The sequence below is a fragment of the Coffea arabica genome, chromosome 10e (genome assembly GCF_036785885.1).
Source record: "Coffea arabica cultivar ET-39 chromosome 10e, Coffea Arabica ET-39 HiFi, whole genome shotgun sequence".
In the NCBI taxonomy this organism is placed as follows: domain Eukaryota; kingdom Viridiplantae; phylum Streptophyta; class Magnoliopsida; order Gentianales; family Rubiaceae; genus Coffea; species Coffea arabica.
Window position 1 is genome coordinate 11,082,624 of NC_092328.1, and position 17,388 is coordinate 11,100,011.

Here is a 17,388-nt window from a genome sequence, read left to right on the forward strand (position 1 = left end):
AGAGCCTTATGTTAGAACGTATTTGGGAGAATTGTTAGGTATTTTATTCCTAGGAATAGGAACGAGATACTCAGATATATTTTAAGTGATAATTGATCAAGGGAATGGTGCTAAGGTTTAACTTTGAAAGTTTTGGCTGTTTTGTAGGTATGGAGAACCCTAATGGGAACGGACATGCTGCTAATGGTAACGGGCACGTGAATGGTCACGCGCCGCCTCTTAGGCCTATTTCTTACCGAGTTCAGGGTGGTGGAGCTCGTGTTCAGTACTCGCCCGCCACCAGGGTTCCTAGGTGTGACTGTAGGTTGACCTTCTCTTACCCCAATCGCTTGGTTCTGGCTATAGACGATGAACGTCAACAGTTGGTGAATTCCAACATAGCCCTGATTCAGGACGTGGACGAGTTGGGTGCCATGATGGCTAATCTGCAGAATAGGGTAGCAGAGCTGATTGGAAGGGTGATAGAGGAGAGAGTTAGGGCTGAGGCAGACCGTGAGGAGCTGCAGAGAGCAAGAGACAGCTTGGCTAGGATGAGAGACATGGTTCGTGAGCGAACTTCTGGGATATTAGTGGATGCTACCATATTGATGGATGAGGTGATGGATGAGATCTCGGAGGTAGTTCCTAGTGCTGAGGAGGATCCAGAGGAGGACCCGGAGGAGGATCCTGATGAAAGGAATTCATCTGATGGTCCCGTTGAGGACTAGGCATAGTTAACCACCCTTTTGACTTGTAACCCTTAAACAATTGTTGGGATGGTGCTAACTCATGGGTCATTGTATTTTTGTAATTGTATGGCTCGCTTTTGTGATGTTGCACTTCTTTTGAATGTAAAGGACTGGCTGCACCTGGTAGCACCTTTGTGCTATATTTTTGTAAAATCCCAACGAAATACTAATTGTAGGAATTTCAAAGATTAATGTATGCGTTAGTTGTGGTTATTTTATCGCTCTCAAGTTGATCTTCATTTTACATAATTTTTCTACGTTGTTCTTTAATTTTACATAAATTTCTGCATACTTACTTCTCTTTCTTGCATTAGGCATAACTAGGTATGGATCACCGTGGTAAAGGCCGAGGCCGAAGTCGAGGTCGAGGTCGAGGGAGACGGGTTGAACCCCTCCGTGATCAAGGGGGCGATAGAGCGTCTGAGGTGAACCAAAATCATGGACCCGAGGGCGGGGGCGGAGATCAAATGGCCACCGCTATTAATAGGATAACTGAAGTACTAGAGCGTTTGGCGGACCGTCAAGGTCCTGGATTAGCGCAACAACAACCTGGATGGCAGGTAGATACGGAAGATAGGGCTTTGGAAAGGTTCCTGAAGTTTGGGCCGCCTAAGTTTCAAGGTGGGCCAGAGCCTGAGATAGCTGAGGGATGGTGGGAGAGAATATCTGATATTTTTACCACCCTGGATTACACTGAAGGGCGAAAGGTGACCTTTGCGTCATTTCAATTTGAGGGAGTTGCACGGTCATGGTGGAATCTAATTAAGGCTAAGTGGGATAGAGACCGTACCCCTAGTACTTGGGCAAATTTCACCCGTGAGTTTAACGCCAAATTCCTTCCAACCCTAGTCCAAGAGAAAAAGGAAGATGACTTTATTAAGTGCAAACAAGGGGCCATGAGTATAGCAGAGTATGAGACCAATTTCACTAAATTAGCTCGTTATGCCCCTGACCTTGTAGCCACTGAGCAGAGACGCATTAGGAGATTTGTGCAAGGGCTCAATGTAGAGATTCAAGAGGGGCTAGCAACTGCTCAAATTAGCACTTATAGTGACGCCGTGGAGAAAGCTCAGAGGTTTGAGACGGCTAGAGCCCAATCTAAGTCATTCTTTGCTAGAAAAAGGAATGCCCCTAGTGGTAGCAGGGACCCAGTTTCGGCAAGTGCCTCACCGCTTAAGATGGGTAGAGGAACTGGGGTAGTGAACATCCCTAGTGCTTTGAGAGGTGCTTTAGCAAGGGGAGCTGGAACTAGAGGCTCTGGGGCGAGAGGTTCTGGAATAAGAGGAGGTCAAAGTGGAAGGGGACCCTCTAGGAGTGCTCCGCGCGTTGAACAAGTGTCAACCCCTCAGATAACCTGTGGTTACTGTGAAAAAGTCAATCATACCGCAAATGAGTGCTGGAGAAAGGAGGGCAAGTGCCTCAGGTGTGGAAGTGCTGAGCACCAAATTGCTAATTGTCCTAAGATTTCCGAGAATGGGGAAAGCCAAGGAGGTGCCACAATTTCTAGGCAAACTACTTCTGGAGGGAGTCGGCCAAAGGTTCTGGCTAGGGTTTACGCCCTAGATAGTCAACATGTACCTGACCCTTCGGAGGTAGTCGAAGGTACACTTCCAATCTTTCACCGATTAACTAAGGTTTTAATTGATCCCGGTGCGACCCATTCATTTGTTAATCCTGCTTTTATGTGTGGAATTGATGTAAAACCTGTACGATTACCCTATGATTTGGAGGTTAGGACTCCTACAAGTAACAAGAGCATACTCACTAGCTTAGTTTATCAGGAGTGTAAATTCTGGATTAGGGAACGAAAAATACTAGTTGACTTGGTGAGTTTGGACCTTAAGGGGTATGATGTGATGTGATTATAGGAATGGATTTTTTGTCTTACCACCATGCGAAGCTAGATTGTAGAGCTAAAGTGGTGGAATTTTGCATCCCAGGTGAGGCAACGCTTAAGTTAGATGTAAGGGGTAGATTAGTTTCGTCTGCTTTGATTTCAGGGATTCGAGTTAGGAAAATGCTTTACAAGGGAGCCCAGGGTTTCTTAGCTTTCTTAATTAACGCCCCTAGTGACCAAGTGAAATTAGACGATGTGCCAATCGTGCGAGACTTTCCTGATGTCTTCCCTGAAGAATTAACATCTTTATCACCTGAAAGGGAGATAGAGTTTAAGATTGACTTGGTACCAGGAGTAGCTCCAATTTCTAAGACTCCTTATAGAATGGCTCCTGCGGAATTGAAAGAACTAAAGATCCAGTTACAGGACCTGCAAGAAAGATGTTTTATTAAGGAAAGTGACTCAACGTGGGGAGCTCCAGTTTTGTTTGTAAAGAAAAAGGATAGGAGTTTGAGACTGTGCATTGACTATCGAGGTTTAAATGAGGTGACTATTAAGAATAAGTATCCTTTGCCCTTGATTGATGGATTATTTGACCAATTGCAAGGATCAGTAGTATACTCTAAGTTAGATTTGAGACAAGGGTACTATCAATTGAGAATTAAAAAGGAAGACATACCTAAGACTGCTTTCAATTCTAGATATGGGCACTTTGAGTTTGCAGTGATGCCCTTTGGGTTGACCAATGCCCCGGCTGCTTTCATGAATTTAATGCAGAGAATCTTTAAGAAATATCTAGACCAATTTGTGGTAGTATTCATAGATGATATTCTAGTACATTCTAAGACCCGAGAGGATCACGCCAAGCACTTGGAGATAGTTTTACAAGTGTTGAGAGAACATAAGCTTTACACTAATTTCAGTAAGTGCGAATTTTGGCTGAAAGAAATTTCTTTTTTGGGTCATAGAATCTCTAAGAATGGAATCGCTGTGGATCCAACTATAGTGGAGGCAGTTACTTTATGGAAACAACCAGAGAATCCAACTGAAATTAGAAGTTTCTTAGGATTGGCAGGTTATTACCGTCGTTTTATAAAAGATTTCTTAAAAATTGCTGGGCCAATGACGGAGTTAATTAAGAAAAACCATAAGTTCATTTGGAGCCCAAAATGTGAAGCGAGTTTTCAAGAGTTGAAGAGGTGTTTGACTACGACTCTAGTGTTAGCCTTACCTGAGGGAGTTGATGGGTTTGTGGTGTATTCTGATGCTTCTAAAGAAGGGTTAGGCTGTGTTTTAATGCAAAAGGGAAAAGTTGTAGCCTATGCTTCTAGGAAATTATAATCCCATGAGATGAATTACCCGACCCATGACCTAGAGTTAGCTGCTGTTATTTTTGCTTTGAAGAAGTGGAGACATTACTTGTATGGGGTAACATTTGAGGTATTCACAGACCATAAGAGTCTTAAGTATCTGTTTTCACAAAAGGAGTTAAACCTGAGACAGAGGCGATGGGTAGAATTCCTTGAGGATTATGATTGTTCAATCAATTATCACTTTAGACGTAAACTCCTCTAATGGAGTGGGAGGTACCTCTCGGCCGTTTTGGTAAAAGTACTTGCAATATTCATGTTGGAGTCGGGCCCGAAAATAAGGGGGAGGTCGTTGCTAGGAGACAAGTAGAGTAGGAAATATTCTACATGGAGGTTAGGTCGTGAAAGTTGACGGAGTGTCAACTACCAAAAATTTCCTGATCAAGCGCGTGGACTTTGGCTCCTGAAAGCCTCGTATCCTTTTCTTGTCATGATAATTCGCTTTTTTAAATTATTAATTGCTTACTTGACAACTTATACTTGTTAAATTGGCTCTATGTGAATTGCATGTTTCGAGGCACCACTGAGCTATTGGTTCATCCTTTCCAATTTGTTTTCCTTGACAGGTTTCGAAATGCAAGAAACCTTGGAGATCTAGAATAGAAATGTTATCTTTGGAATGCCCACTTTTGTAATTGTACTTTGGGAAAACTTTAGTATATTTTGGATGACTTTTGTGTCTTTGGGAAAATGTGAATCCTGTGGTGCTTCTGTGCCCTGGATTATGAACTTTATATTGTAAATTAAGTTGAAATTAAGTATTTTAAGTTCGACGTTTTCATTGGTGTTTGAATTTTTCTTTTGGACGGGGTAAGTTGAATGGTACGATTTGTTTAAGTACTTGGCTTATTCGGGAGGTAAAGTTTATTTACGAATTATATTTGATGATGTTAGCTAGTTGAGCGAGTGAGTCCTAGCGAGAGTTAGACAGGCGACCCGCCAACCCTTTGGTTCGCCTTAGGGGGAAGTGGGACCGTCACATAGTGAAATTCTTAGAAATCTCGAGGGAGGTTTCTGAAATTATTCCTTCTTTTAATGTGTGGGGAAAATGGAATATTGTTAAGGTCTTGACTAAGGTCATAGTTATTAAACCTGGTCCAAGAGAAACCCGATGAAAAAATGGGTCAACAGGTTACAGGTCAACCAGTGGGTGAGTGGTCAAATTGGTGGGTCACTAAATGTACTTAAAAGATTATGTCTCATAGTTATTGATCTGGTTGAAACTATAATAAACTATGCCATAGTAAATGCTCAGTTGGTTCAATTTATTATAGAATCATTAATTCTTATAAAAATTAATAAAATCTAAATTTAATTAGTAATCCACCAAATTTCAAGTATAAAATTTTATCTAAGTGTAATTATCTAGTTTATTCACAAATTTTAAGTGCAAAAGGTTATTAAGAATGATATTTGCCTTTAAAATAAATTGTGCAATATATTATTTTTTAAATCAATTTCATAACTTATAGAATTTGGAGAATAATAAAATTTTATTAAAAGATTGCAAACAAATTTTGTTTTGGAGAAATAAAAGAAGAATAAAAATCTAATAGATAATATAAGAAGAACCAAACAAGCACCAAATGGGTCGTTAGTCCAATGATAATTGCACTTTACTTGTATATATGAGGTTCAGGTCCAAATCATCACTTCAACATCTTCTAAAAAATTTTCACACAATAACTCGGGTTCCTTACAAAATCGCCTGATTCAGTCGAGTTGACCGGTTAAACCGTCAGTCGATTGACAAGTCAACGGATTTATTGCTCAAACGATCCATCCAATTAGCAACCCAATTCTATTTCATGGCCAGTTCACCGAATTGACCGGTTGAACCGTCAGGCGGGCTGGGTTTAATATCAATTACTTAGGTAGTCCTCATTTGTCTATACTCAACATAATAACTTGATCCATTATTTTCAAAAAAGAAGGATCAATATAGGACATCTTTTGAAAAAAAGAAGAAGAAGAAAGAAACTAATGAAAAAAAACAGACAGAGAGAAACTAATAGAGAAGTCAAATAAGTTGCGCGTTCACCTTTGAAACAACAAATGAAATATTTTTTATTTTTAACATTTTAACCAATGTGATCTTTAATCTTATGATGAACTATTTTGCCTTCTTAATTTTGTTAACTTAGAGAAAGTGATTCTTTTAACGAAAAATTTAGAAATTGTTGACGAAAATGCAAGACCCTTTAATCGTTATCATGCCATTTGTCTGGAAACTAAAGTGATTCTTAAATTTTATTTAATTGCAAATAATGAATGAAAAATTGCCCAAAACATTTTAGAATGAAGAATATAATTTTTTTAATTTTCTAGTTAACATATCAAAAGTACCAATTTTTGAATGAAAAATGTTTAAATTCATACTTGAAATTTGTGTTTAACAGAGTACAAAAATCTATTTGCATCATTGTAAAAAGTTTTAGGTGACTTTTATGAATTTTAAAATTTATTTACAATTTTTGAAGGTTTAAGGTTCTTTCCAAACCGATGGCACAAAAACCCTTAAAGCGTCTTTCGAATGCATTAGCAACTTTATATTTTCTATTAAAAGGATCACTTTGGCTAAATTTTAACATTTAGAAATAAAAATTGTTGTCATCATATCACGAGACTATATTGATGATAACCTCAAAGATGATGACCTAAAATTGGTCATATATGATCTATATGTTGTTTCAATGGAACATGTTAACTCACTCATTTTCTCTATTAGTTTTCTTTGTCAAAGATCTTACATTAGTCACTTTTTATGAAAATATGGAATTAAATTTGTATATGATGATTGATAAGGGACCACATTTACCAAGTCTCGAGAGGTAAGGGATCAAAATGATACAAGTAGAAAAAATTATCAAAAGATAAGGAACATTTGATATTTACAAATGTAATTTTTGAGAAACATAGGGATGGAAAAAAATTATAGTTCGTGGCCTATTGAAAACTATTATTGTTTTATCCAAATGTTCTAATTAGTCGCCGGCCTAGACGAGTGCATTACGCACCCGTCTGGAAACCAGTTAAAGTGGCTTGCCACATTTTAGTAGCAAATGGTGGGAGGCAAGGTTTGAACCATTGATCTCCCACCCCACCAAGCCTTAAAGGATTTGTTAATGGCCGCTCAGTGGTTTCAATAAGAAAATCACTTCAATAGTGTATAAAGTGTAGCACCAAAAGACAATGGTCTAGTAGTCAAAGTGACTCTATAGGTCTTAAGGTGCATTTGATAAAATTGAAATTTGAAAACTAAAATTTGAAATTTGAAATCTAAAGTCTGAATCTATTAATTATTGAATTATTAAGTATTAAAATCTTAACATGTGTGCACATTTTGCATTAAGTAATAAATGAATAGATTATCACTTATTTTTTTGAAGTAAGTTTTGTTTAAAAAATTAAGCGTCACTTAATTAATTAAGATGTTTTGTGTTTGGTTATCATATGCATTTGAATATATTAAGATATGAACTCATTAAATTAAAATACTAAATTGGATTATCAAACAAGATTTTAGATTCAATTCTAACTATTTGAATTAGAGGTCTTAGATTCAACTCTAACTATTTATTTCTTCTATTTCTTCTCCTACTATTTGTTGATTTATTTAGTAATATCGAGTGATTTATAGATTTCTTGTAATATTATTAACATAACAAAAAACAATATAAAGTGCACTATATAAAAAAAATGAAAGTACATATATTTTAGTTGATAGTGGGCTAATGAATAATGACATGATCCTAAATTCCTCTTAAAGAAAAGAATAGAGAAAAATACTAATATCGAAGATGAAAAAAAAAGATAGTCATATGAAACTTTACTTGAAGAGTTTGGAAATAGAAATTGGGAAGGCTGAAAACAGATGGACCAAGAAACAAGTAGCAGCATATTTTATTTAAATCTATTTCCTTTTTAGTAAATTTTATATACACTATCATCATTGGATCCATGATACATGTGCCAAAGTTAAATTTCAAATTCAAATTTTACATAGTTGTTATTTATCTAACGTTGATAGTGTATAAACTGTCGATGTAGAAAAGATTAATTCATTCTTTTTATCAGTTGTCTTCATTCAAAAATGACTTGTTTTTCTTTTTCTCTTTGTAATATTTCTTTTTGTCTTCTATTAATAATCTTGGTCCAATTTGCAATGTTGATGTATTTGATGTTGACATTGGCCATTGTAGCAATAGGACTCTGAAACTATATCCATAATTCATAGTGACATAGATCGAATGGGTGCAATCGAGATAGTTGCTCTCATTGATCCCACCAAAGTATGTAATTTATACATGTAATTGTATCTTTGCCCCTACTTATAGTTAAAGAATATTACCCCTAATATCTTTCAATAAGATATTTTTTAACTATTATTCTTCGTCTCCACCAAGTCAACAAATTACAAACAATAAATAACCCTCTCCACCTCTCATATTTAAATTAAAATCAACTAATAAAGAGCCAACTTTACCTTTATTGTTCTTCTCCTTTTTTTTTCAATGCCTCTTAACACACAAATGTATTTGAAATATTTCCATAAATATTTGCTACATTTAAAATCAAAAAATTTGCTAGATCTTTCTTCATTTCAGCTTTATGAATAGAGAGAATTTATTATGACTATATAGAAAAAGTGGCAAAACCCTCTATTAAAAATTTGAAATTTAGAAATTGTATAATTTAATATGCTAGGTTTGTTTCTACTTAACGTACTGATAGCTCACGAATATAAGCTTAAATCATAAATTGATAAAAAAAAAATCATAAATTGATAATAAAAATATGAATATAAGTTTAAATCACAAATTGATAGCACAAATATGATAAATCATAGGAATGTAGCAAAAAAAACTTTGAAAAGCCATTTCTTTTTGGCCCTACACTTTTTACAACTCTATAAAATTGTTAACAAGATTTTGAAAACCCATTTGAGTATAAAATGAGATGATATAAAGTATTTAACAAAAGTTAAAAAAAATTAGATTTTGATAATCGGGGATGATAGAGGTTTTTTTTTTTTGCAAGGATAGTAAGGTTTGAATTTTAGAGTGCATATTTGGACTATTTTAGCTTGATCTCTTTCAATTTTGTTGTCATTTTCAGATGTAATCGAAGGCAAAGAAGGAAGATTTTGCGAGACTCAGGAAGGATTTGTCGTTTATTCGGTTGTCCACTTTTTGTTACTCTTTTAACATTTAGTAGTATATTCTATGATTGCAAAGTAGTTTTGCCATGGTTGTTAAGTTATTTTGCACTTATTGTTACTCTTTAACATTTAGTTGTACATTTTATAATTGTAAAGTAATTTTGTTGTGGTTGTTAAGTAATTTTAGCAAACTTACTAATTATTGACATTTAATTAAATATAGACAGCATATATATATATTTTTTACAGCAAACCCTGTACACGGGGGAGGGATGCCAGCCCCAAGTTTTATTGCAAACAAAACTTACAAAATGGTAGAGGGATCAACCTCCCCAAATTTAAGTCTACACTTAGTGCACAACCTATCCCTCCTCATTTAACCATCGAACACCCGGCACCCCACGTGAGTCAAGAATAAGAGAAGCCCGAACGATCGCCGGCAGTTGTTGAACATGATCATAAACCCGTACGCCTACTGCCCCAATAGCCACTAACCTATCTGCAGGTAAGTTTGCCTCACGGAAAATATGTGAGATGGAGGCCGAAAAGCCCTCCAGAAGACCTCTAACTTTCCTCAAAATATTACATAATGGTCACTTAGCAATTACCCCAGAGACAACCAACTGCACCAAGGCTTTGGAATCCACCTCTACCAACGAAGGACGAAACCCCCTTTGTAAACACAACTGCAGACCAAACAGTAATGCCATACTTTCTGCCTCCAACACATCCTGTTCTCCAAATTCTTTGTAAAAAGCAAAAATCAATTTCCCCTGACAATCACGCACTAGTCCACCACCCGTGGCCTTACCATGATTCACGCTGGCATCCGAGTTGAACTTAAGCAAACCAGGTGGCGGTTTCTCCCAGGCAATCACACAAGGGGTCCTCCTCCGAGGAAGGGCTTTGATTAATCGTAGCAAATCACAATCTGCATCCCCCGTGAAGTGCGACCGACGAAGCTTATTTGCCCTCCCGAGCTGTTCCAAAAAATAATTCACTTCGCGGATTATCTTTTCGACCTCCCATCGCACGCCTTGATAACGCTCCTGGTTCCTTGCTAACCAAAGAAACCAGCACACTACAATTGGCATGAATGCCCGAATATGGTTTTTCGAAGAGGAAGATGAAGTTAGGTACCAAGAGACAAAAAAATAGACATCATATAATAATCTTTTAGTGAGTTAATTTCAAAATACTCACGTCAAAAATGTATTTTTTTCACTTTATTTCTTCAAGTTTTAACTGGATCAATTACTATCAGTACAATAGGGTCGATATCTCTCTAAATTGCTTTTGTGTGAAATTCACTTGCTAGTACCACTTTGAAAAGACTAAGTTGTCCTAAAAGTAGTCAAACTTGATTGCATTCTTATACTATCCTAATACAGAATATTTTTGTATACAACTATAGTAAATATAAAAATGAATAAAAGTCTAAATGGACAATGTATTTTCATGCCTTCTACTTATAGATAAGGTCCAATTTTTTTTTTTAAATAGCATATGAACTACTACAAATCTAGAAATCCATTTTTATAATTTCATTTTTCTAGAGAAAAAAAAATCGTAACATATGGAAGAGATGAAAGGACCATTGTGGGTGTAATCTTTTTTGCTTTATATTTATTTGGTTGAATATACAACAGCTGTACATATGGGATTTGCTCGACTAAGTAGTGTCTTAGGAATGTAGTCAAGGCTAATTTATTTGAAGGTAATTTAGTTTGTTCAAAAGTAACATGTGCTCTAAAATGATTAATCTAAATGATTAATTTAAAGACAAGTAGGTTAACTCTATTGGTTGTATCGAATTGAGAAAATTTGAATGCATGAGGAATGGATGGATCCAAGTCAATAATCAAGGAAGAAGCATTTTTAGAGGGGTCAATTTGGAATTAATTATTTTTAATTTATTGTGTAACTAGTTTTGTACCCGTTCGTTGAACGGGAATCTTCGAAAAACAATAAATTATTTAGTCAATTTTATAAAAATGTTGATATGAAATACAAACTTAATGTATATTTTACTATAACCTTTCTTAAGTATATTACTATATGCGCATTGTAATATAAAGTATTCTTATAATATAAATTTGAACATCTAATTCAGTAAATAATAATTTAAAAATGGAAAAAATAACATTCGACAATACCATAACATTCAAAAACTTGAAAATAAATAAAAAGTGCAGTAAATAGTATCAAATAATATTCTACTCTTCAGAAACTTGTTTTTGTTTTTCTTCTGTTTGAACATTCTCCTCGATTTGTCCGTGTAAATCAGCATTTATTGATTTTCCATTATCACTGCATGATAGCAAAGCAGGATAACTAAGTATAAAAAAATAAATGATTTATCGCATTCAAGATTGTGTATAACAACACGTAAATATTATAATTTAAGAAAGTAAAATAGTATATTAAATCTACCTTCTCATGCAAATCTTTTTATAAGGATTCCCTTCCTCTGTGGTTTTTGTTGAACCCTCTGATGAATGATTCATATGAAGTGTATTGAAGTGTTGTTGATTAGAATCATCTGTTATACTAATTGAGATCTGGGAAGAAGATGCTTCACGTTGGTATTGGTTGTCGGTTCCACCAATCTGATAATAATTTATCAAAATTAAAGGCAAAAATATTATGTGAGATATAATATGTGAAATATAAGAGAAATTTATTACTAATTCAAGATATATTACTAATCCTATGTGTTCATAAAAAAACAAACAGAAAATAAAAAAATAAATAAAATTCAAGATATATTACTAAACTTTTACAATTGAAGATCAATATGCCTTTTTAAAAAAAAAAATATATTAAAAGAAGATGTACCTGATAATCAAGAGGAGTGAAAACCCAAAATCGATGTTTTAATGTGCCAACCGCTTGCACTGAAAATACCTAACCATGAATTTGATGCTTGAAATCAATATATTAGAGGCTATATGTAATGTAGGCATAAGAAATAAGAATTGATAAGAATATAAAAAGATATTGATAAGAACATTAAATGTAGGTTTATCTTGATTTAAGTTGTTTAAACTACGTAACTTTGGGTAAGAAATAAGAATCTTATAATATTAAGAATTATTATAGGAAATAAAAGTGCGTTCTCAAGACCGATTTTACCTACTTTGAAAGACCACCTCAACTATATCGAGTCCTTTAAGCGCATGGACTCCTATGGTGTGGGCCCATACACTAAATACTCTTCACCATCTGAGCAGGGATGTATTGTGAATCCTATAACCTAGCAATGAGTATAACCTGCATGTTTTGATTAACAACGAACGGGTTTATAGGAATTTACAAACCCGTGCTCAAATAGGAATTTATATTTGACCGTACAGGTCAAATACATATAGTTAATTGGATTCAATTAACTTTTTCTTTTCCATAAATTTCGTGCTATGCACTATGTCTTGATAACACACTTAATAATAAAATTTATTAAGAATCTTATTTCCAACATCAGATATTGACTTCTGTTATTAATGGTTCCTTTTGAAATTAGTTACTTTTCTATTTCTTCTAGTGATAACAATTCTTATTTACTTCGGTTCCCTATGCAGTACACAAATTATTGGCATGAAGTTGGAGATATATCTAATAGAGATATTTATGTCTCTTTTATTTATATCGCATTAATTGCCAGTTCCATTTTTGGGTAGGAAATAAGAATCATATAATATTAAGAATTCTTATAGGAAATAAGAATTGATATATATCTAAACAAAAAAGGAGCAAGTCACATAGGAAACTACTTGCCGTCTCGTTAAGCCACGTAGGAAAGAGAAAATATGAAAGGATAAGAATGGGGATACGACTTTATTATATATATATATATGATACTCTCTTACTCGTTCCCAATATTTCTCAAAAAGGTATATCTTCTTTTTATAAATTTTAACTTTTAACTTTTCCCTTCCCTCTCCTTCCTCCTTCTTTTTTAAGGAAAAGGAGGTGTTCTTGAGGGGATTAATGAGTAAAAACAAAAGGAACAAGAAGAAATAAAAGAAAGTTGTAATTATTTATTATTTAAAAGTTGAATTTGTTAGCACTTATTTTCTTTTAATCCCAATCTGCAAGTTAGCTTGTGTCATATTTAAAACTTGCAAGTAGATTTTCTCTTTTAAATTGATATTTGAGTTCAAGGTTGGAAGGGACTAGATTGTATTTGGATTGAGATCTTACATTGAATTTTGAAATGGATTAAGTTTGATCCTAAACAATAATGTGGATTTATACGAAGGTCTACAAGAATATTCTTGCGAGTACATATTTTCTTTGATATATTTTATACTTCCTTCTTTATCTTTTCCTCCATGTAGACTAAAAAGTGTCTCTCTTTTTTGTCATTGTTATAATTTTGTTGTAGTCTTTTGTGATAGCATAGAACAAAGTTAGTCTTTAAGTGACAACATGTCATTACATAATTTTGAAAAAAAATGTGAAAACATAGGAATCTTAAATAGCACAAATTCGAATCAAATAGTTATAATAAGTGTTGCTATAATTGGGATTTGAAACCATGACAATTTTGTGACAATATACTATTTCTATGATAATGATATAAATCTAAATCTAACAAATCAATATCATGATAATCAAAGGGTAATTTAGTTCAAGTATCAAGAAGAGAGTGGATTGGGGTTCAATTGCCACATTCATTGTACTTTATTTTTTGAAGAACAATATATCTAATATTTAAACCATCGTGTTTTCAAGCAATATTTGATGTAATGGAAACTAGAACATCTATTCTAATTTTATAACACATACAAGTAGTCTTTCAACTTCAGTGTCATAATTAACTAATACAATTGAAATTAGAGTATTATGAATTTTGCAATCTAGTATTACTTGGTGATGAATTCTTGTAAAATCTATACGCTTTGATATTAGTTTAGATATTCATGTTGATCATTTTTTTTCTTGATATAATCTTTTTTATCATATTTTTAAAACTTGCTATTAAGAGTAATTTTGAATTTTTGATGACTATATTGCATAACGTTTCAATCATTTGATATAAAATATAAATATCAACTTAATTTTATGAAATATACAAACATACATATGGATGTATACGTGTTATGTGATATCATCTATAAACATGTAAAAAAATTAGTAGATATTAGATTGAGAAATAAGCATATTTGGAAGTAGTATAAGATAAATATTTGGTCTATCGTCATTTATATAGGTTGTTTTATAATAATCCACATCATAATAATAAATGATGGGCCAATCTAACAATATGTGTGCCTTTCATACTCACAACTTCAATTCCTACTTAATTATGGGTAGGTAGTTATTGTGAAAATAATTTATTTTATATTAATTTGATGGCCATAGATGTGATTTTCTTTTAACAAAAAAAAAGTAGTGGAAGCTTAGGCAAAACTCAACTATTTTATTAATAAACATGAATAAGATCAAAAAGTAGCAGCAAGTTTGCTTCAGGATAGAAAAGCTATTGAATGCTAATATAAACACACTGCAAAGGTTGAGATCCTAAAACTTAGAGGTCCTGGGTTTTAATCCCCCTACCCTCTTCTCATTTTTTAAATCCCACCCTTTTCCTGCTAGAAATTTTTTTTTAAAAAAAAGACCAATTTAGGCATAAGAAGTAGACTTTGTTACTGTTTAACTAATATGATTATATTCTTTATGATTGTTTATAAGTATATATCAATATACATGTTCGTGTATGTACAAACACAATAATATAATTACACTCTTTATGATTATTTGTAAGTATACATATCAATGTACATATTCATGTATGTACCAATACCTATATAGACATATCTCAAATAATATCTAGAACCTTAATTACTTACCAGATAACTACGTTGGATATCTAGAACCTAATTCATTTGAAACTTCTATTTTATTTTTAGTAAATTTATTACTTCTAAGATTGTGATATTATTCCAAAACATAACATGCTTTATTACTTGCATTCCATAGTTGTCAAGATATTTGTTTAATGAGGCAATATTGCATAAAAATAAACAAAATGTAAACTACTAAAAAAAAAAGAAACTACTAATATGTTTCCTTGTTCAAGTAAAATTGGCATTTGATCATTATTTAGTATATTTAGAATTTACTAACATTTATTAGGAGACAAAGTCTAAATCTTGCAGTTTAAAGTTCATAGTTCAATGTTTTTACTTCTATTCACATTAAGTTGTGGTTGTCATTAACATCTTAATTTGATTTGATCTTATAGGTTGAAGTACCAATATATATACTTGTATAGCAGCTTGCTCTATTGCTTATTCCGTATGATTTTTTCTCTAGTTGTATGAGTATTGTCAGAAGAAGTGATTGCAATGTAAGTATTACTAGTATATTACTTATGTTTGAAACCATTTTTTCTTTGTATTAAGTCATGATTACTTTTTTCGTGCACATTTTTTTTAATGGTAAAATAAGTTAAAATTGCATTTTGTTGCACGGTAACATTAGTGTTTATAAGGCTTATATGTCTTCTATATAGTTCCTTAGTCTGTCAATTTTTAGAGTTTCTCAAATTTGAAACACTATATTGCAAACTTTCTATAAATTAGTGTAATAGTTATTGAAAAATTGTGAGGTACATTTAACAAATCTATACAAAAGATTACTTGAAATTTGTGTACTTAATGAACTATGACTAATATTAAATTTCAAAAGACTTCTTCTTTCTAAAAAAGGCGTAGTTAGGGTAATCTCAATTGAGCGTTAGCTTTGTCAAAGTGTGAACGTGAATTTCCTGATAGGTATCTAACTATTTTCTCACAAGGTAAAAATATATTTTAGAAAAAAATGCCTTAAGTAGTTTGGAATTTTCTTTTATTTTCATATTTTCTTCTTTCTTGTCTCCTCTTTCCGTTCAAATCTTTCAAATTTATCCTACTTCCGAAATCATTTGTAACCCCTGATTTTCCTTTCATCATCTTCCTAGAATACTAAGAGAGAAAAAAGTCAAAAAAAAAAAAAATTAAACCACAAAGAAAAGAATATGATAAATAGGAAAAAGGAGCTTGTTGACTAGTTTAGTGCATTTTGCTTTTGAAAAAGATTGATGCATTACTATAATGTAGAGATGTGAGATAGGTAGAAAAAGAAAAACAAAAGGAAAACAAAAGACAAAAGAAAATACAAAAAAATAAGTGAAAAATAAAAAGAATTAGAAGATGAAGAGTCTAAAATTTTGAGAGCATTTTATTCTATGATGAGTCATTATAATTAGAGGGATTGATTACCTCTTAAAAACCAATTAAGGAAAGTTTAACTTTGTTGTCATTTTGTCATGCAAAGTTTCTATATATTTGTTAGTCACTATACTATTAATCCAGTCATATCCTTTGTGATTCTTTTCTAATAAAGTTATGTGATAAAAATATTCCCTCAAAAGTATCCAAAATTGTTTTACAATACAGAGAAACTTTAGACTTTGACACATGTTACATTAGATAACATTTTAGATATCAAACAACCATTGTCAAAATTTGACAAATATAAATACATAAATTCATAATATATGTGCATGCACATATAGGTATGTAGATATTTATATAGATAAATGTCTGTCAACACAGGTGATTGTTATGGTCTATACTACATCAACATGTACATAACTAATGATGGTTTCACTAGCTAAAATTTTCACATACAAACTATTTGAGCATGAATGTATCAAATAGAACTTGAAGACTGCCAACTAGATGAAGACTGCCAACTAGATGAAGACTACCAACTAGAACTAGTTAAAGCAATATTGTTCTTATATAAAAATATCAGAAATCTGCACCTATTTGTAAGTAGTGCATGGTAAAATAATTAACGACAGTAAGAATTTTTACTCAATTGAGATAACTACTTTTCCCTACAATGGCTATTAATGTTGTACTTATAGGTAATGCAAACTTTTCCACACGAAAAATCTTATATTATAGAAATAAGTCGACGTATATTTAAACTTACTATTGTATAATATATGTCAATTTAGGTTTTTTTATCTTTCTTTTTGAAATTCATATTTAGTACCTTGAATCAACTAATGAATTGGCACTTGTTTCTTGTTGCAAAGTACTAGAAATTATTATAAATTTTGTAATTTTATATAGTGGTAGAAGCATTATAACTAATGCTAGATCTATCTCATTCCAAGAATTTGAAGTTTGTGAAGTCAATGCACTTGCTACTTTGAAGGTAAATGTAATTAAGTATCAAATGTTGGTTACATTTAAAATCCTAAGAAGTGTTAAATTAATTACTCTGTTAACATTG

At 32.8% G+C, this 17,388-nt stretch overlaps 1 protein-coding gene across 1 annotated transcript; it reads left to right on the forward strand.

Moving 5' to 3' along the window:
- The first annotated feature begins 1,054 nt into the window (after positions 1-1,054).
- Positions 1,055-2,590, forward strand: LOC113711274 (uncharacterized). The gene has a single exon (XM_027234438.1). The coding sequence runs from the start codon at positions 1,055-1,057 to the stop codon at positions 2,588-2,590; it is 1,536 nt and encodes a 511-aa protein (XP_027090239.1).
- The last annotated feature ends 14,798 nt before the right edge of the window (positions 2,591-17,388 follow it).

Bases quoted from the DNA above. Each gene is read 5' to 3' on its own strand.
- LOC113711274 (XM_027234438.1), top strand. From the start codon at position 1,055: ATGGATCACCGTGGTAAAGGCCGAGGCCGAAGTCGAGGTCGAGGTCGA.